We start from the raw sequence: 20,012 nt of genomic DNA, 5'->3' as shown, positions 1-20,012 counted from the left end.
GTTTAGAGCCAGGCTGTGTCGTCTTGACTTTGGGAAATCGTCCCAGTATTTAGACTTGAAGCCGTGGTCACCCAAACTGACAGGAGCAAATAATCGCCTCCTGTTTTATATGCACGCGAAGAGGCAAATAAAACATTTGCACCCGACCACATCTTGGCTTTTTTTGGGGGCAGTTTTTCCTACTCAGGAACCAGGGACTAAAGTCTGTAATGCCCCTTAAGGTAGATTTGTGATTGTAATATTATCATCATTTGATGTCAATCAAAATGAATTGACCTGACATGCTTTGAAATATCAGTTAGCTTTTAGGCTAGCTATGCCAGATCTGTAGCTGCTGACCCTCCTATATGTAGCAGCCTGTTTACAGTGATATCAACTGTTTTCTTTATCAGTTTATATGAGTAGTGTGGTAACATATGAATGAATACTCATGTTTGAGTATTATGAACAGTCCCTGGGTTGTCTCTTGGAATGATTTCGATCCAGAGCTAAGGCTAAATCCTAATTGATCCTCAATTTTTAGCCCTACTTTTTTATTCAAAAAAGAAAACACTTCATTTCCTTGTCACTTGTGGTGCCTTATAGCTTGTATAGGCTTTGCATTGATATGGCAAAATGCAGGGGCTGCTATACACAAATCAGCAATCACAACATAACGTTAGCAAGCTAGCCATTTAGCTACCAGGACATTATTTGGCATCATAGATTGCTATAACGAAAATGACCATAATACATTGGAATGCACACAGCGGCCTCCACCTTCAACATCCCATCAAGAGTCAGGACTTACTTCTCCTTGATGTGGATCTACAAAACAGAGATGTAAGGCTAACTGGCAGGGGCACTAAATCGGACATTAGCTAGTTAGCCACTGGGATGTGCCGGAACGCGTAAGCACTGTTTAAAAGTAGAATATTTTTTTTACTCTTTTATTCCTTAAACTGAAGACCCAACTCAGCCAATTTCATGTTGTATATAAACCCCCCTCATTAGATGTGGTCTAGGGCTCCAGAAAAGCTAGTAGGCTAAGAGGAGCATGAGACGTCCTGGACTATATTTCTCCTGCCGATTTGATTTGTTTTCATTTGCGATGTCTCTGATTGCATTTATTGTTTTATATTGTTTTTCTGGTTACATGTATCCAACTCGAATCCAGTTACATTACAGTATATTTCCTGGGATGGTCTGAAGTTTTACTTGATACTTTGTTCCCACTGAGGTCTGAGGGGCCCCGTAGGACCAGGTGCCCCCCCACACACAGTAGATGCCTCACATGCTAGCTGGCATCACACTCTGTATCTAATGCAGCTTCGGAAGATAAGTTCATTATCGTCCCTCCTGAGTCTCTGCTGATTTTTGTCGGCAGTGACGAGGCCCAAATAAATCAATCTACCTCACTACCACCTCAAGGCGCTGACAGTTTATCTCATCATGATCATTCTGCGGCCGTGCTCACTGTACAACTGTTTTTGTTTAGCACTCAGTGGCCCATTCGGCGGTGAGCAGGTGAGACCCAGATAGGCTGCTCGCTGGTACTTCATCACCCGGCTTGTTGTTGTCACAGCCACAATTGGTCTGTACTCCCCATCTGCTGCATCAGCAAAGTCAGGACTGATTTGGTCACTTTGGAGCCCAGTTAGCTTTGCTCACTGCTCTTCCCCGTTGATTCCAGCCATCATTACAAATGGTATCTTTATGCGGTGGAGTTAACCCGGATAGTGCTCTCCCCTGGGTGCCTTTATTATCTATTCATCATGTTGTCCCAGTTTATCTCAAGATAAATCTGGCTGCTTCACCGCAGATCTAACTACAGATACCTGGCGTGTGGCCTGGGGAGGGAGATTAAGAGATTACAAGATACTCAGCGGAGGTGCTTCAGTTAGACTTGATAAGGGGGTGAAAAATATTCGAAGGAGATGCAGAAAAGGTGATGAATTTGTGTTTGCGCGCTCTTAGCACCAATCTGTCTTCAAAGTAGGCTCGAACACGTTAAAGCTGCCTTGATGGACGGTCATTTCCATGGTGACAATTGTGCGCAGCCAGCCGGCGGCAACCTCGCCGTGTCCAATCAGGTAAATAAATGAACATTTGAAACACTGAAATGAAATGTTCTCGGCCTCGCATTTCCGAGGCTCCGAGCACACTCATTGGACACTCCCTCAAATTTCCTCCCTGCTAATTTGCATTGCTGAGTAGCTCCTTTTGTGTCACCTGGAGGTTTGGGCAGAGCAGTGTTGCAGCCAATTTCCAGATGGTAATTCAAATGTGTGACATATCCCCAATTTTTCGACAAGAAATGCTGCGGCCATTTCCAAAGACTCCATTAGCTGGGCGGATGCGTCAGCGTGCACAAATGGAAAGTGGAAAGTGTCCAGTGGTGTGAATATTCACATCTGCACCTGCTGAATAATAGACGATTATCAGCTCAGGTGGCTCACCATCCACCCCTATTCACATGCTCTCTTTCATTTCACGCAGCTAATTTTGTCTGGAATACTCAATGGGCTTGCAAAATGCATATTTCTTGTCTCTCAGACCTGATCTTGTCTTGTGTTCTGTCTAAAGAGGGAACATATTCCTCAATAAGAGCGCTGGCTTCAGGGAGTAATGTGTCTGCAATATAGACTCTAAAGAGCCTCGGGTCTTGGCAGGTACTCCTTGCATTTCAGCAGGACAGAGACACCTACGGCAGATTCTGTGGCAGCAGGGCCATATATCATCTGTCATCGCCAGAAGCCTCCACAGTAATGAACAAGTAATAATGGTATATATCTTGAACTTGAGTCTCTAAAGGTAGCTCATCCAGAGTCATTATTGTGCCACATAACCAGATGAGCTTTCTCAAATGAGATCATTTTTGTCACCCTGAGGACTAGAGGGTGTAACTGTTCTCACAGTGAATAACTCATCCTCATTTGGTGCTAATGGGACTCCGTATTAAGGTGTTGTGCGAATGCAGGAGGAATAGTAAATCCCATTTTCTTGTAATTTAAATCTCAAGCTGTTTCCACACATCTGTTCCTCTGGTAGAAAAGGAAGAGTCATTTGGAGGTGGAAAAAAAAAAAAAAAAGCACGCGCGGGATAAAAGAGGAGCATTTAATGAAGATTCATGCCTCACTAGATGATGACGAAGTGTGTGGCGGCGCTGTGTTATGGGGAGGTATGTCATGATGACATCTCTCCGTCATAGAAATGAGCATTATTCACCCTGTCCATTCTTCCACCTGCCTGTCTTTCTCCTGCCCTTCCCCAATCCGTCCATCCATCTGAGCCTGTTCCCGTTAGTTCAATGCTACAGTTGACCCATAATGAGGGATATGCATATGATGTCAGCGGTTTTCCGCATGTTTGACAGCATGCGTTCTGGGATGTGTTTGCACACGAGGGGGGTTGCGCTGGCGGTGTCATTTTTCATGTAAATAGAGGATGGCAGGATGTAGCAGTCCTGCTGTTTGTGAAATCAGCCGTGCCACACATATGCACAAGATCAGCAGTACAGACCTCCTAAACTCTGAGGGATGTGTAAAGACTTTGTCTTGTTCCAGTCAGCCAGAAACTAATTTCTACAGAAAACTACTGTGATATGAAGCTGTTGCAGTAAAAAAAAAAGGAAAAAAAAAGGCAGAAGCAGAAGCAGACGCAGCTGCCTGAATGGGCACTGCACCCCAACAGCCTCATCTCCGGTGTCCAATTCAGCAAACACATGATTCAACCTGTCATTCATAAGTGCTGATATAGCCGTGCTACGAGCACAGCCAAAAGTCCCCAGAGTTGGCTATCACTGCTAACTGTCATTACTTCTCCCGCTGCAGTACTTTGATTACTGGACTGGGAGAAGAATGATGACTAAGGCCAATCTAAGTCCTGGTCAGACTCTGTAAGGCTGTCGAGGAAAAATGGATCAAGTCCAAGGTCCCATTTACACCCCTATAACGTTTATATAACTCGGTCACGGCTTGTGAGTGTAGCCCTCTCCTGCTGCAGAAGTCATGTTAATCACTCCAGCAACACGCTTGTTGTTTATAATCATTAGAGAGCAAGGTAAGCAAGCAATGGTTTATAACACACAGTTATGTAGTTGTAAGCAGACATGAGGGCTTTTCAGGTGTTGACTGATGTCGTTCTCAACAACTCCTTATTATTATTATTATATATGTAACGCATCCATAACTGCACACTTGTATATACACAGATAATGACTGACAAACCACAACTTTAGCCAGGGAGGTCCATTTGTTGTTATTTGTTGAGTGTTACTTTAGAGTTAAATGTGTTCAGATTTGTTCATAAGTTATATTAGTCGGTGCACACTTTTTGTATAGAATCACTAAGATAGATAGATAGATAGATAGATAGATAGATAGCGTTACGTAGACCAATATTCAGATATACAAATTTAAAGTATGGTTGGCATGCGGTAGTTAAGTGTACATGCTGTACTGTACATTCTGTACATGTCTGTCTGTCTGTCTGTCTGTCTGTCCTGGGGATCTCCCATCTGTTGCTCCTCATAAAGTTTCTCCCTGTTGTTATATAAAGCTTTTTGTAAATAATTTATTTACTGAGTATGCCAATAAATATCACAAATCACAAATTATGTTTTCTCACACGAGTGAAATATACAATATCTTGCTCTGACGTGTAGTGAAGTAGTAGCTTAAAGCAGCATTACGTGGAAATACTCATGAAAAGTTAAAGTTGGGTACCTCAGATGGAATCTGTGTTGAACTGTGCCCTCTACCCTGCGACTCAACAGATGCATGATGGGATATCCCCACCGCCCTGACAGCCCCTGAACTGATAAGCAGACACACAACTGTTCACACGACTCGGGGGAAATTCTTTCAAAATTACAACGTTTGAATCTTTTCTGAACTGAAATTTTTGAAAAGCGAGCGGAACAAAAAGCTTCCAGTAAATGCTATGAAGACACTTAAAGAAGTCCGTAGAGAAAAAGGCATTAAGAGCGTTTTACCTCGGTGTGTAAGTTGCTGGGGGGAAAGACGAAATTCAAAAATGTAAATACACCGCAGTATATGCTTTTACATAAAGAGAGACTCTCCCCTCGGGCCCACATGAATGAGAGTTCGAACAGCGGCAGAGTTTTCTCGGAGTGTGCTGGAACGTTCCGTGTCCTTTTGCACTTGAGATTAAACCAACACGTCTGTGCATAAGGTCACACTAATACCTCTAAGAACTGTTACTTTTTTGAGAGATGATTCAGTGCTTTCACGGCTGCCGGCTCGGTGCCATACTTAAAGTTGAGACAAGAGATCATGCACAAAGGCGCAAGGGGCCGACGCGAGAGAAAAAAGTGACAAGAGATTATTGTCAGCCTGGGATTGGTATGCCAAATATCTGAATTGTTTTAAGTGTACCACAGTTTGAAGGGATGGCAGGTGTGGCCAACCAAAGAAAAAAAACAAAAACATGGCTGTGTCGCAACGGGGGGGGGGGGGGGGGGGGGGGGGGGAGAGAGAAAGCGTTTGGGAGCAGCGGTGTATTTCTGTGTGTTTGGCTATGAGATCATGCCAGTGACCTCAACTGATTGAGCTCAGACAGCATCCTATCCCCAGCACTGCCCTCCTGTAGTGGGTGGAGCAGCGGCAGGGTGCTATCTGTGGCCTCACAAAGTGACAGTGCCAGCTGGGGTATGAAATCCAGTAAGACAGGCAGTTGGTCTGGGAGACACAGACCACGAGTCCCCACAGTGCTCGGTTACAGTAGCCTGCTGTATTCAACTCGGCGAGGAAAAACTCCAGCCAAGGATTCAGTGTGACTGCTGCCAAACATCAGGAGTTCTACGACAACCTGTAGAGCTGATCATGTTCAAGGACCCTCGAGATCAATCAGCGGCCATTATCCCTAACAATCCTCTCAATGTTGGTGATTCAGCTAATGGCACGTTGACATCTTGTTATAGGCGATAGAATCAACAGGATGGGTGGGAAGCAATCTCGCAGTTTGTCCAACAAGCAGTTGGATGAGGTGAGTGTGAAGAAGAGTGCCACGAGAGACGACCAGCCCAGCGTGTCCTCGGCTGCCGAGAGGATCCGCAGGCACACCACAGTGCACTTTGGCTACAGCACCCTCAGCCTGGCCATGCGGGGGCTCGATGGGACCCCCACCGAGCTGTGGGAGCTCCGAGAACTGCAGAAGCTAAACTTGTCCATGAACTGCCTGTGCTCTCTGCCCCCTGCCCTTGGCACTCTGGACAACCTGGTGATCCTCAACCTGTGGGGTAACAACCTGTCCAGCCTACCGCCTGAAATCGGCCTCCTGAAGAAGCTGCGCGTGCTGTTCGCCTGTCGGAACCGCCTGAGCGAAGTCCCGGAGGAGCTGGGCTCCTGCGCCTGCCTGGAGGTGCTCAGCCTGGCCAACAACCAGATCACGGGCCTCCCGGGCAGCTTGGCAACCATGCACAATTTGACCAAACTCAACCTCAGCTACAACCGCATCGTTCACATCCCCACCTGCGTCTACAGCATGAAGGGCCTGGTCTTTCTCCACCTGGCCTGCAACCGCCTGGAGACCATCGCGGACCAGATCCAGGACCTGGTGAACTTGAAGATCCTCATCGTGGAGGGAAACAGTATCCACACGCTGCCTAAGACGCTGTGCTTCCTTGAGTCTTTAGAACTCCTCAATGTTGACTTCAATGAGCTGCAAAACGTTCCGATGGAAATGTACCTACTGAACAGGCTCGGGAGGTTGGCCTGCCACCCGATGGACAAAGGACTTCATATTGTTCACAACCCCCTGCTCAAGCCTATCAAGGAGGTGCTGCAAGGAGGACTCAGTGCCCTCTATAACTACCTCAAACCCTCATGAGAGACTATCACTGTGTGTGTGTGTGTGTGTGTGTGTGTGTGTGTGTGTGTGTGTGTGTGTATGTTGATCTGCTGGTGTGCGTCCAAAAGAGTGCGTGTCATTTTGAAATGGTGGCACAGATCTGACCCCTTGGCACGTGGTAGCCACGCTGTGAATGCTAGCACCGATTACATTAAGATACTGTTACTCAATATTGCTATTTATACGTCCTGGTTTTTATGTAATGTCTACGTGGGGTTAAAAATAAACTAACGAGTAACTGCTGTGTCATGTGTAAACAGGACGAGCTCACGCAAAAAAATTCACAGGTCTACATTTGGGGGCTGATTACTTGCCAGTTGGTCTTGTTCAGGCCCGACGCAGCGAGGTAAGTTCAGCTAGAGATCGCGACCCCTCGCTGCCGCATTCAGGTCACGGGGATCAGGTGTGCAAAGTCAGTGGAAAGAACAGTGGAGGGGGGGGGCTTAAAATCTGCAAACAACAAAATAAAACAAAACACAACAGGGACTTAGACTCTGATTAAATGTTGTTCCACTCCATCAGATCAGAGCAGGGCTGCTGGGTCGCGGCCCCTCTGAGGTTGTTGGGCGGCATGACACTAATGATTTGAAGAAAAAAAAACACAAACGTCTGATTGAAAACAGCTTCTAAAAATAGAGTTAATGTGGACTATTGTGGAACAGATGACTCGAGCCAATATAAAAACATGTATACGTTATTAAAGCTCAGAAATCTTGTATGAGGAGTTCGGATTATTTTGTTAAAAATGTGTTGTTACTGTGACCGCAGCATGCCATGAAGGAAAAAATAACAAAGAGGTCACATAATTGATTAAAACATCATCATGTGGACCTTTTAACCAATGCTGTGATTACCAATAAGTCTAAGCAGCTTAAAGATGTACTTGTTGTCGAAGCCATTGAGGTACAGCAAGGATTCGGGGGTAAATAAAGGTAAAGATTTCAATAGATGTTCAAGACACACATAATGTGGTGTAGAACAATTATTTACACAGGCCCTCCATAAGGTTTGATTTGGCAAAATCAAAGAAAGGAAACAAAATATGAAACACTTTTTTTGTGTGGCTATTTTCAGTGAAAGTTCTGGTAAATGTGCTCTTTAGACATGTCGGATCTTTAATCATGAAGTATTTTTTTATATTCTGAGCACGGCAGGCAGAGTGACACTTTGTGCAGGACATCCATAAATCATGGGAAATTTGAAGCTCACAGAGGCAAGTGAGAAAAAGTGCAGGAACTTGAAACTGAAGAAAACATTACTGGCAAAATGTACTTTCACATATTTCTTAAGTGATGAACACAAGAGAAAACAGATTTAGAAAATGAGTCATGAGAGGGGTTTTTTCTTACTTGCCTCTCAGAGCTTGTGTATAGTGCCATTTCACGCTACAGCAGGATAAAAAAAACAACACAACATTGCCGCTTTTGGTCCGTTGCTCGAGATTAACTCACAGCTTTGACCCTAGTGTATATTCAACCAGTCTACACACTGAAACAATCTCAATATTCTTGGGCTACTTTTAGTGGAATAAAAAAAAAAGTGGGACAGCGTTTAGATCACAACACAAGGTTTACTGAATCTATGTTTAAAAAACCATAAAGTACGATAAAGTATGCATAATAATATAAGGTAAATTAACTGCATTACTTCAAGGTTTCCTCACACAGATGGCAGCATGTGATGTCAGGAGACCACCTCAAGTGACCTTGATGATGACTTGCGTCTGTTTTTTATGAATTTGGTTTCTCAGTTAATGATCACGATTGTTTCCTCCCGACGGATGTAAATCGATACGGAGCAATTAGATTAATCCTCTCCTCTTCAAACAGAACTTCTTTGTGGTATTTGCTCTCCGAAGCAGGATTAATTCTGTTCCCCCCCCCCCCCCCTTGCTACTACAACTCCTTCTACAACAAACAAGTGACTTTATCTTGACCTGAACTACAGTACAGCAGCTTTATGATGGTATGAGGACGACTGTGTCAATATATCCATACGCCCATTTATTATTATTATTGTTAGTATTATTCATGTTTTACCTCGAGGTTGCTCCTGTAAATTAATCAAATTTAGTCTCGACTTTGCTGCATGAACAATAACAAGGTTTAGATGTCGCTAGCTTTAAGAAGGTTACACACATTGTCAACCACTCAGTGAAGACTGAAGGTGCTGCAGAAGAGACAGAAAAGTGACCTCTATTGGTATGTAGCTGTTACTGCCTTGGACACACACACACACACACACACGCACACACAACCCCATGCATTCATGATAGATGAGCCCCTCCTGAATAAGTCTTTGTCCTAGATAGCGATCATGGGACATGCTGTCAAATAAGGCACCTATAAAGATATTGCATCAGTGTGAGTCAGATGACCTGAATACGGTGTATCGGTGTTGTGTGGTTACTACTCTAGTGATGAAAACAGTAACTTTGTGTGCTTGTGTCACTTGTTCAACATCAAGTGAACATTATATATAGATGTAAAGATTTCTCACCACTAACTGACTACAACTCTCATTTCAATTCAATTACCAAAGTAATGCCAGAAAAAGCAGTCTCTTGTGCACAGTTAAGTAAAAACAGCACTTTAATCGTCAAGATAGTTCATTAAAATGATCTTTTTTATTTGTCTGGCAATCAACCTCATTGCGATGAACGGCCCTCCCTCACTATAGTGGTCAGCTGTACACCCGAGATCACCCGTGGCTGCCGTCGGCAAGCTCTGTAGGATTTGCTGATCCTGTTTAATTGCTGCGTGCTCTGATAACTTTGCTTTATAATGAGACACTGTGCAAGATGCAACAACTGGCTGAGCACAGATTGGCACCCGTGTTCTTCATTCAAAGGTATTTTGCATTCATAAGCCGAAGCTTAGAAAACAGTTTAGCATCGCTAGCAGCCAGTGACTTCCCATAATGAAGGACAGCTAATCAATCTCATATTGAGCTTTTGACAATCAAGGCATGGGATAATCACAATGGAATTAAATGGCAAAATCACTGTTGTCTGGCAGCCGCATGAGGAGAGGCTTCATAAGTCTTCCTTTGGAGTGCAGTTTAAGTTCTGTGATTTATTCAGTCTCACTGAGACTGCTCACATAGGGTGAGGTGATTGGCATTTATTGACAAACAGCATTATACCACCACTTACGTCAATTACTACAAACTGTTATTTAGCTCATCGTTCTATGTTTAACTGATACCCGCAGGGAGAAATATGCAGCGGAATGGATTTGCCGAAGGCCAACAGGTTCTTCCCTGGCTGGTGGCGGCTCTCCATGACGAAATGTCAATATCACCAATTCAAAAGCTCAGGATGCTGTTGTTCAGAAAATCATCAGCGGTGAGTCACTGAAACAGCAGGCCGTGTCATAACCTTTGAGGCCTAAATATGGAATCTTTTGATCGTGGCCTGGCATCAATTTTGGAGCCCCTTCCTTCCATCCAATCAGCGTGATGTCACAGCTTTCCTGTGTCCTGCTTTGAGATTGCGATGAAAGAAAGCTGATGAAAGGTTACTGTGTAAAAAAAAAAAAAGGACTAGTAATCGGAAGGTTGCTGGTTCGAATCCCTGGCTCCCCGGGGCGGGACTGAGCTACATGCCGAAGTATCCTTGAGCAAGATACTGAACCCCAAATTGCTCCTGATGTGCAGTTGGCACCTTTGTGGCAGCCACAGCCATCAGTAAGGGCCCTGCGATGAGCTGGCGACTCGTCCAGGGAGTACCCTGGCCTTCGCCCATAGAGTCATCACCCGCGACCCTCATGGAGAAAACGAAATGAAACGAAAGCTAAAGATAATGGATATCAATCAGATATTCAATCTGACCTCACCTAAATGGTTAAATCATATGGAGAAACTGCTCTGACAACAGTTTGAAATCAAATCAATGGAACAGATATAATATGGGCGGTGTTGATGAAGGGGAACGTTACTCGTGGGTGTACCTACATCAGACAAAGAAGTAGGATACTATTATTTCTCGAACATGACTTAGCGCTGTGTTTATGGAGAACTACCGGAACACAGCCCTCAATCACACACACACACACACACACTCTGTCTCTCTCTGCGTTCGTGCGTGCAAACAATGATGCTATCCATTCATTCCTCCGTCCAATCGGAGGAGTTTACATTCTCATCAATTCCCATGACAACTCTGCTCAGACTGGTATTCATGCATTCCTGGCAACATAACTGTCGCGGCCAAGACAATACCAAAAAACCACAAAAAGACATGTGGCGCTATGAAATGCCTCAGCCATTGTTTGGTCTCCTTCTGTAGGAAAAACAACAGCCATATATCCTTGACAACACGAGGTCACATCGAGACTAAATGTGGACCCTTGTCAATCTGGCAGCATTTTAATTAGCCATGAAAAACTGCTGGTACAAGTGAAACAGCCATGTGTGTTTATGCATGCAAAAACAATAAGGGAACGACATTGGTTGACTTTGTCATTAGTTGCTGCTCCATCCCTCTGTTTGATATCGCCACGAGAACGCTGCACCGTTGTTTGCACTTGCTGTCTCAGATAAGACTAATTTCGAACAAATATTTGCAAACATTAAAGCAAGCCATCATTATTGATCCATCAAAGCTGAAAAAAATAAGAATAATTAAAAGAAAAAGAAAAAAACTGTGTGTGACGATGCGGTCCGTTCTGCCGGGTCAACCGATGACGACCTCTCTGAATGTCGGCCTGGGTTTGCCTTTAATAGGATCAATGCGCGAATTTGATCGGAAAGGACGCACAAGGTGAACTCTGATTAAGAATCCAGCTGGCAGAGATTTGAACGAAATATTCGGTTAATAAATTAAGGTGTCAAGTTGAGCATGAAAAAGGCTTATAAAGCTTATTTAGTGTTGTGATTAATAAAATCACCCTCCCGTGGAGGACAAAAAAAAAGGATTACTCATAGTGATCAATGAAATATGAAACTATTCATCACAACAACTTCACCACAAGGTCCTTTCAGTGGCGCCGCTGGACTTTGATAGTATCGCATGGTGTTCATCAGCAGATTACCGAGTGTAAGATGTGCATTTTGATTAAATTTTTCTGACCACTTCCTGTCCATTGGAGAGATTAAAAGCTAAAAAGGTTTAAAGATTTTTTTAAAAGGTTGGAAACGGCAGTTAAAGAAACATTGACCACAAGGTCGCTTCAGTAGATGAGCGGAGCCTTTGGTCATATCGCATGAACTTCTTCATCAGTCGATTGAAATAAATGGTTTCATAGTATATCTAATGTTGTGTATTTAATTAGTATATATGCATATTGGTTACTGAATGGTGGCCTGCTGTATAAGTAGGCTGAAGATGACAAGGACAAGGTCAAACTAAAATTCAAATTCACTCACTATCTACTCACCTCCGTGCTGATGGAAAAGATGGGTGACATTTTGCAGTCCACAAAACTCCTGAAAAGCCGAAGTGGACGGGAATTTGTTTTAAAATGTGAAATAACAACTGAAAAACTGATGAAATGGCTGAACCGCTCTTATCTAAGTCTCCAGAAGTGCCTACACCTCAAATTGATTTAAAAAGATTTACACCCTTAGAGCTCAGTTGAGTTTGTGCACTCACTAAACACGCTTTTAGCTTAGCAGCTACATAGAAGTTTTTAAGCTTTATAAAGGCTGTAAATAACATTTGTTCTAATCAATTTGGGATCTCGGGTCGACCTATGTTATGGGTTTCTTTCTTTTTTCTTCATTTTAACCCCCCCCCCCACATGAATAGCGGCACTTTGCAGGGATAAAACACTGCACATTTCTTTGTCTTTAAAGTATTTTCTGGGAGGAAATATAATTAAGATCTGCTCATGCATATCCCGTATAACAGATAGACGTTCAGGGTCGCATCAAACACTTTCTCTTGTTTACTTTGAGCACACAGCTGCCCTTACAAAAGTACACACTGTTGCGTGCAGCGTGCATCCAGTCGGGACACACGACCTCCTTGTGACAGTGCACCTTAAACTTTGACCCTCATGCGCCTACATCCGCCTCAGCCCTAGCCACCAAACTTTGGAGTACAAAGAACACAGTACTTGCACTTAAAAGCGCTTGTCATCCATCAACATCAATTTTAGTTAAATGACTTGTCATGTGTTTGCGTGACGGGTATGTGACACATCTCACATTGTGGGTCAGAATAGCCAGAAAAGCTGTGCTGGCTGAATGTAGTGCGACATCCTGGTGTTCTTGGCATACTGCACTTCAACATACTTGGTATTAGGATGTACTAATGCTTTGTCTGGCACACTAAACAGTATGGTAGTGGGTATTTGAACGTAGGGCTATGTCCTTATGTGGCGGAACAGCAATGCCTCATGGTCATTTGAGTATTTGGGGAACTTCAGCAACAAAGAAGCATTATCTGCCAACTTATGAGCTCATGAAAAAATAAAAGAATACATATTAAAAAGGGAATGTTTGGCTGTTTTTGCAGTTTGGGGGTAAACTGGGTAAAGCTAAGGTTAAGGAGCAAAACTTGTCCTCTAATATGTCTGATTTTTGTTCGTTTGTAGTGATTACCTTGTGAGGATCTCCAACTGGTCGAGAGATCTATCACAATTTCACTAATTGTTCATCTTTTAACCGCTGCCTTGAATCAATAGTGGCAGACCTGACTGTACCACTTCACCTCCACCCTCTCCAGTCCGCACACCTGGTCCAAATAAACATCAACGCAGTCACGCCCGGAGCCAGGAGGAGGGGACGCACCGCCCGCCTGTCCTCTACCCTCCCCCGGCGGGACTCACACTCGCCCTCTACCGGCCAGACCGCGCGCACACAGCCGCCTCTCTCCTGGAGCTGCCGGACCACTCAATCCACGCGTAATTCAGGAATCAGGACTCACTCACACATTCCTCCTCCAAGTGTGGGAGCGAGCCGGCAAAAAAAGAGCAGCCGCGTCGGCGACAGTGTCCTCTCACCAGCCCCGACAGCGCGCCAAAGGGACGGAGGGGAGAGGGGTGGAAGGACGAGAGACACTTTTAGATTTTTAAACACTCCTGACAAAGAAAAAGTGCAGGTTAGGATTTTCAAGTTGCGATCAAGACAGAGAAGAGTTGCCAGTTAACCCCGCGCGGCCAGGGGGGTTAACGCTACGACGGCGCTTTTCGACATGGATAAAGTTCTCAATTGCTTGTTTGCGGCGATAACCCTGCTGGTGTCCGTCCGAGGGGAAGTTTTCAAAGGTAAGGAGGGATTACCTGGACGTGTTTTGCACGTAGGGGAACATACGCGCAGTCCTGTCTGTGTGGATGGCACCAGCTGGGAGACCAAGTGGAAAAAGGGAAAAGGCACTCAAATAGTTTGCGCACTATTTCTGTCTGGTAGTTTGGTGGCACATTTTGAAGCTTGAACTATTTTTTTTTCTTTTTGTTGTGGCGTGAAATCGAGCCGCAGGGGAAGTCATGTAAATTGCACGAGGGTCGCAACATGATCTCAGAAGATTAATTGTTTTGCCGCTACAGCGCTGGCATCCATCAGTTTGTGTTTGTTCTCATCTTCTGTAGCCGCCGTGCGCAACGGGCAGGTGCGCAACGGTCCGCCGGAGCGACTCGATCCAAACGCAGCGATTTGCCCCGACTTCAAGGAGTTCGTTGTTTTTGTTGTGTCTAACTTTACCTTGATAAGTTGGCTGTCTAATGTGATTAACCTCAAGGGATTGACGTGCCGGAGGGTCACCGCCGCTCGCACACGGCGAGGCGATAAGCCAAGCGAGACCTGGTGTAGTTATTCCGCCGTGTACTTAATGTAAAACATCCCCCAGTGAGCATACGGACACAGGTCAGAGTCGGTCTGACGTGTAGCCCCGACCCTTAAACATGCTCAATGTGAGTTATTTTTGGTGGACACGGTTGTTTTTTTGTCAGGAAGATGATTCAACTTCCGTGCGTAATGCCAAATTCCACACTTTGTTCCATACTTCCACAGTATTTTTTTATTTTTTCACAAGACTTTCAGAAGTGATTTTTTGTTTCTTTGCTTCTGATAGACGTGTCCTACACAGAAAGAAAGCAGTTTCCATCTGTGTTGTTGCGTTTCGAATATCTTTAATTCAATTTACTGTGTAGGATTGAATCACCCTCTCATCTTCCCCCCTCAGTTTTACCCTGCGTGATCTCTGTTTCCAGCTGAGAGCTGAGAACATGCTTCTGGGTGCCTCTGCTTTGTCTTTAAAAAAAAAATAAAAAAAAAATATTCGGAGTTTCCCTTTAAATCACATTCATGGTTTGCCTGATGTAAACTTTCTCCACATCCTCCCTCTCCCACATTCACCATATCCATGCACAGGTGACTTAATTTGTGAGTCTATTCAAAGCTTTGCGTGGAGAAAAAAGTTCAGGGATTACTCCCAGATAGTGGTTTGACTTATTGGAGTGACTGAAACAGTACTGCAGTTTAAATGAATGGCTGTACATTGCCTCAGGGGTTTTTTTTTTTTTTTAAACATTCAAAGCCTAATTTAGCCCCTAAAGAGGTCATTTTCTGCTGTTTTTACTACAATGGAATTATCAGTGTGTGTGTGTGTGGGGGGGGGGGGGGGGGGGAAGGGCACATTAGCCTGCATTCATGCCAATCAATGCACAGATGATGAATGTCCAGACTGAGAGGGATCCATACTGCCAATACAATTTAGAGTTGCGTTTAAAAAACTTCATAAAAAAAACAAAAAAACAAAAAAAACAAGGGACGTTCCGGCACCCTGCGTAAGCATGTGTTTCTCTGACACTTTTTTTTTTACGTGCTTGCTCAGACTCCGAGGGAAGGCGCCGTGTGCGGGGAGGACTGTGGTGTGGTGTGTGTGATGTGATGTGTGGCTTCTGGGTGCATTGCTCAGAGAGCCTGTTGGGGGCAGCATGGCACACACATAATATGATACCCAGATGATGGAGCCAAGCAGAGCAGGGTTGATCGGACCACGAGTCAGACGCAACAGATCGGGATTCAGATGCACTTTGGAAACTATTCGTGTCCGTGCTGTGACGAGATGTGACCACAACTTTGATCTAATAAGGCAACTCAGCTGCTGAATGAATTAGAGTTTGTAGTGTCAGCAGTCTGTGAATCATTCCCGGGATCTTTTGACAGGAGAGCTGACATGCTCAAGGTCCTAAAGAAGATTTCTGAAAACATTTTAGTTTGGATAAATAGCAGTATGAACGCCAGGGGTCAATTCTAGCGACTGAGACCTCTCTTACCCCTGAAGCACTGAGTATTCCCCAGTCCATGTTTTGGCATGGGGTTCATCAGTCTTGCCCGTTGGCAATCTCCGGACTGGGAGATTTATGGGAGTGGGCTACACCACGGGGGCTCCCAGTGGTGCCGGGGCCCATCGATAAATGTGCTCCTAATTGCACGAGTGCGTGTGTAAATATGTAAACCAGGAAGAAATCAATCGGGATGTGTGTTCCCCCTTCTCTCCCTGGCTAGGTGACGGATTAGCCACACACGGATGGAGAGGCGGAGGGGTTGAATATGAGCGGCTTCAGACATTTGTTGTGGCGAGTGTGTGATGGCAGCTCATGTGATAATTAGATCACTGAGGGTAACCAGAGCACCCGGTCGACCTCAGTGCACGGCATCGGCGCCTTGTGACTGGGCAGCCTCAATTCGATCACAGCAGAGCGGCCCCCTTTGGAAGTCTTTTAATTTGCACGGTAAAAAAAAAAAACAAACCAAAACGACTCCTTAATCAGGATCACACCGTATCAGCCTAATCTCCTTCCTTTTGTGAACTTGTTTATGCACCTGGATATCTGCTCTCAGTGGCGTGGTAGACATGAACTGCTCTTTTGTTGTAGTTGTCTCCCCCCCTCCCCTTCCCTGTTGCATTCACAATGCCCACTGGATGCTCTCGGCTCAGAGAGAAAGCAAAAAAAAAAAAAAAACTCATAAATACACAACACTATAAATCACTTGTTGTGTATGGCCAGTGCTTCTGTTTTCTACATTATGAGGACAGCCTTTTTTTTTTTTTTTTTCCTTCTACAAGGCCTGCCCTTTGATATCTATACTCTGTCTTTTGACCGAGCACATTAAATTCCAGGGAGCAGCGCGCTTTGTTATGTTTACCACCTTTTTCCAGCAGCCATAAAACCTGCCTCGTTTTCTGATAGGGCCGAGCAGCGAGTTGAGAATAATGCCCGTGCCGGGGAGTGTAGAGCCGCAGTTTGTCACTGCGGAGTGACTGCTGCTGATAGTGTCCTGGTTGACCGATCCTGATTGCCATCCAAGCTGTGACTAAGGAGTAAAACAACACATTGGCTGCTCGGGAAGATAAACAGCACTTCATTTGAAGTCTGGCAATAATTTAGATAGTTTTTCACTCATGAAATGTTACCTTTTTTTTTCTCCCCTACTCCCAGCGGACTCAGATTTAATAGAGACTTTTTCCGAAAGGTGTCCTGAAGGGTGGCAGTTTCCTTTGTGTGAGCCAGTGGAGAATGAAATTAAATATGCATGTGATTTTTTTTTTTTTTTTTGATGGCTTCAACCAATGTTGGAGGAGGAAAAAAAAAAGAAAAGCTCCATGGTGATTGATGATAGCACAAAGCAGAAAGTGAGGTGTCTACATTCTTCTGTAACTTTGCTTTTCAGACACTTATATTATGATGATAATGAAGGCGGTGGAGAGGCATGGATTTACTGAAGCTGTTCAAACACTGCGGATACATGTGCGACTTCCTAGAAAAGGGTCTGCTGAGTTTGTCAGCAGGGCTGATCACGACTGGTAGACATGGGGGCGGGCTCTCACTTTAACTAAACTTAAAGAACCTAAGTAGCTGCTGTATAGACTCGGACCAGTCGTTTTAAGTGACTAGACTAACAGGAGTGTTATTCCATTTTTCACCCCTGTATGTTTAATTTAACTATTCAGGATGTGTGAAAAAGAAAATCACTGCGTCTGACTTCCAACATGTTATTGTACGGGCCTGTCAGCATCTGTGCATCTTAGCTTTACACCCAGTAACGTTAGACATTGCAATGGCGTACCGAAAATGACAACCCAAACTAGGGCTGCAACTATCAATTATTTTCACTGTCAATTAATCAGTCTTTTTTGGGTCTATAAAATGTCGATCACTGTTCCACAAAGCCCAAATTGATGTCTGACCACATGAAGATAATCAGTTTACTGTCACCGAGGACTAAAGAAACCAGAAAATATAACCATTTAAAGGAGACATATTTTGCTCATTTTTAGGTCCAGAATTGTATTTTTGGTTACTACCGGAATAGGTTTGCAAGCTTTAATGCCCAAAAAACACATCAGTTATCTCGTACTGTCCAGTGCTGCAGCTCTGTGTTCCCCCTCTGTCTATAACGATCTGTTTTAGCTGCTGTCTCTTTAAGACCCCCCCCGAGTGCTTGCTCTGATTGGTCAGCTCACACACGTCTGACCCAGCACCACTTACAACAGCAGAGCAGCTGTGCTAAATCAATTCTCACGTGCCACACTAGCTACAATGCGTAAATGTTGCAAATGTGCGACTCTGCGACGCGGTCTGATGTCACAAAGTCAGATAATTAAAGGGCGGGACCACTGATGAGGCGTTTAGGGAGCAGTGTTTTCTGTGGGAGACAGGAGCTCCTATTGGTGAGGACCTTGACATTTGTAGCTGTCAAGAACTTTTAAATGCACAAGAACCTACATTTATAAAACACTGAAGGAAAGGGGGAAAAAAAATGCTTTTCTGAAATGGATCAACCCGTTTAATAGATTATCAAAATAAGAAGCAATTCATTTATAGTTGACAAGCATTCGAATCACAGATATATCGGCATCGTGGTATGTTTTTTGAGATTATATTGCAGAAAAAGTTAACTTTTTCAGTTTATTGTTAAACTGCAAAATATCTGGCCTGTGTTACATATCTTTGCCACAAGGGCGATCCAAAGCATTGGAAAAAACTTGTTTGTATATCTGCTAATTTATCGTTATCTGAGTTTTTAACTCCCTCATATTGATCTCCACATCAGCCAAAAGAAATTGAGAACCAGTTGAACTCTGTCCTAAACATTTGCTACTAAGTCTGTTATCTGAACCATGATTAGCAAATGTCAGAAAGTCCCTCAAAATCAAAGTTCAGAAAACCTTTTTCAAGAAAAATTAATTAAACAAGTGGAAGATGTCCAATATTGTGCTATCCTCATCAGACGTGCTATATCTGAATAACAAAACACGGTGCACTCTGAGTAAAGGGCACACAGCTTGACACATTATTCAGCTTTGTTTCATTGGGAAAAAGTCAGCATCTGTTTTCTGGAAGAGATGCCACGAGGCATTCTTGGAAATGTAGGGAATCAGTAACTGAAGGAGCAGATAAGGGAGGCTGAGGGAAGAGTCGACACATCAAGAGACGTAAACAACACTTCATGACGAAATGACTCCAGAGAAGCTCTTAACATCACAGACTGATGAGGCATAGGAGTGCTTGAGAAACATCGAGGTTGGACTTTTCCATCAATTTAGGGAGAAGGTAACACGACTGGAGCAGAGATTGAATCGGGTGAGAATCTGTCTCCTGCGAACTGTTGTTTGTGACACTTTGAATGGGACATTAGCCTGTTTGTCAGGCCTGGACACATTAATTCATGAAATGTTTCTGACATGGATCAAGATCAATGGTGCTCTAATTTTCTTTGTTTTCCACTTTCGCTCATGTAAAACTAGAAATTAATAAAAGTGGTATTATAGATTTGGCTCATGAGGAAACAGAAGGTGCAGTCTGTTTTCACAGCGATAAGATTTTTTTTTCGTCGTGCCATCTCAGCACATGGGATTTAAAAATGATTATGAGTCTTAAAAAGTCCTGACTCCCAGCTTAAATGAGAAGGTGCTTGGATCTTTATCAGATAAACGGGGCACAAAGTGTAGCCCTTTTGTAAAATAGAGCCCAGTTTAAGGGTACGGAAGGTAATCGGATAAGTTGACAAGAACTTAAAGTCATCATATTTAATGCTTCAAATACAAAAGAAATGCAAAGGTGCTCTTGATGATTGCTAATTTTATTTCCAGTGGACTGTGTGTTTAGACTAGTAGGTGTTAGGGATCTGATTTTACCGCTGATCAAGACCCTGCGAGGTAGAAAGTGGTCAGTAGATTGAGACTTTGTTACCGTACAGCCAATCAATT

At 43.9% G+C, this 20,012-nt stretch overlaps 2 protein-coding genes across 15 annotated transcripts in view; both read left to right on the top strand.

Moving 5' to 3' along the window:
• The first annotated feature begins 5,640 nt into the window (after positions 1 to 5,640).
• Positions 5,641 to 7,565, top strand: LOC115572155 (leucine-rich repeat-containing protein 30). Its single transcript, XM_030401987.1, has one exon. The coding sequence runs from the start codon at positions 5,942 to 5,944 to the stop codon at positions 6,830 to 6,832; it is 891 nt and encodes a 296-aa protein (XP_030257847.1). The 5' UTR covers positions 5,641 to 5,941; the 3' UTR covers positions 6,833 to 7,565.
• A 6,063-nt stretch (positions 7,566 to 13,628) lies between these two features.
• Positions 13,629 to 20,012, top strand: part of LOC115573034 (receptor-type tyrosine-protein phosphatase mu) — a 179,065-nt gene continuing 172,681 nt past the window's right edge. For 13 of the 14 annotated variants that reach the window (XM_030403640.1, XM_030403639.1, XM_030403635.1 and 10 more), the window contains exon 1: positions 13,629 to 14,064. In XM_030403640.1, coding sequence (XP_030259500.1) covers positions 13,992 to 14,064 — 73 coding nt within the window. In that variant the 5' untranslated portion in view covers positions 13,629 to 13,991. The remainder of the gene's footprint in view (positions 14,065 to 20,012) is intronic. The other variant, XM_030403638.1, reaches the window with a different exon arrangement.

This window comes from Sparus aurata, chromosome 21, assembly GCF_900880675.1.
Source record: "Sparus aurata chromosome 21, fSpaAur1.1, whole genome shotgun sequence".
Classification (NCBI taxonomy): Eukaryota; Metazoa; Chordata; class Actinopteri; order Spariformes; family Sparidae; genus Sparus; species Sparus aurata.
Note: the sequence above shows the minus strand (reverse complement) of the source record. Positions and strands in the feature narration are given on the sequence as shown.

Bases quoted from the DNA above. Each gene is read 5' to 3' on its own strand.
- LOC115572155 (XM_030401987.1), top strand. From the start codon at position 5,942: ATGGGTGGGAAGCAATCTCGCAGTTTGTCCAACAAGCAGTTGGATGAG.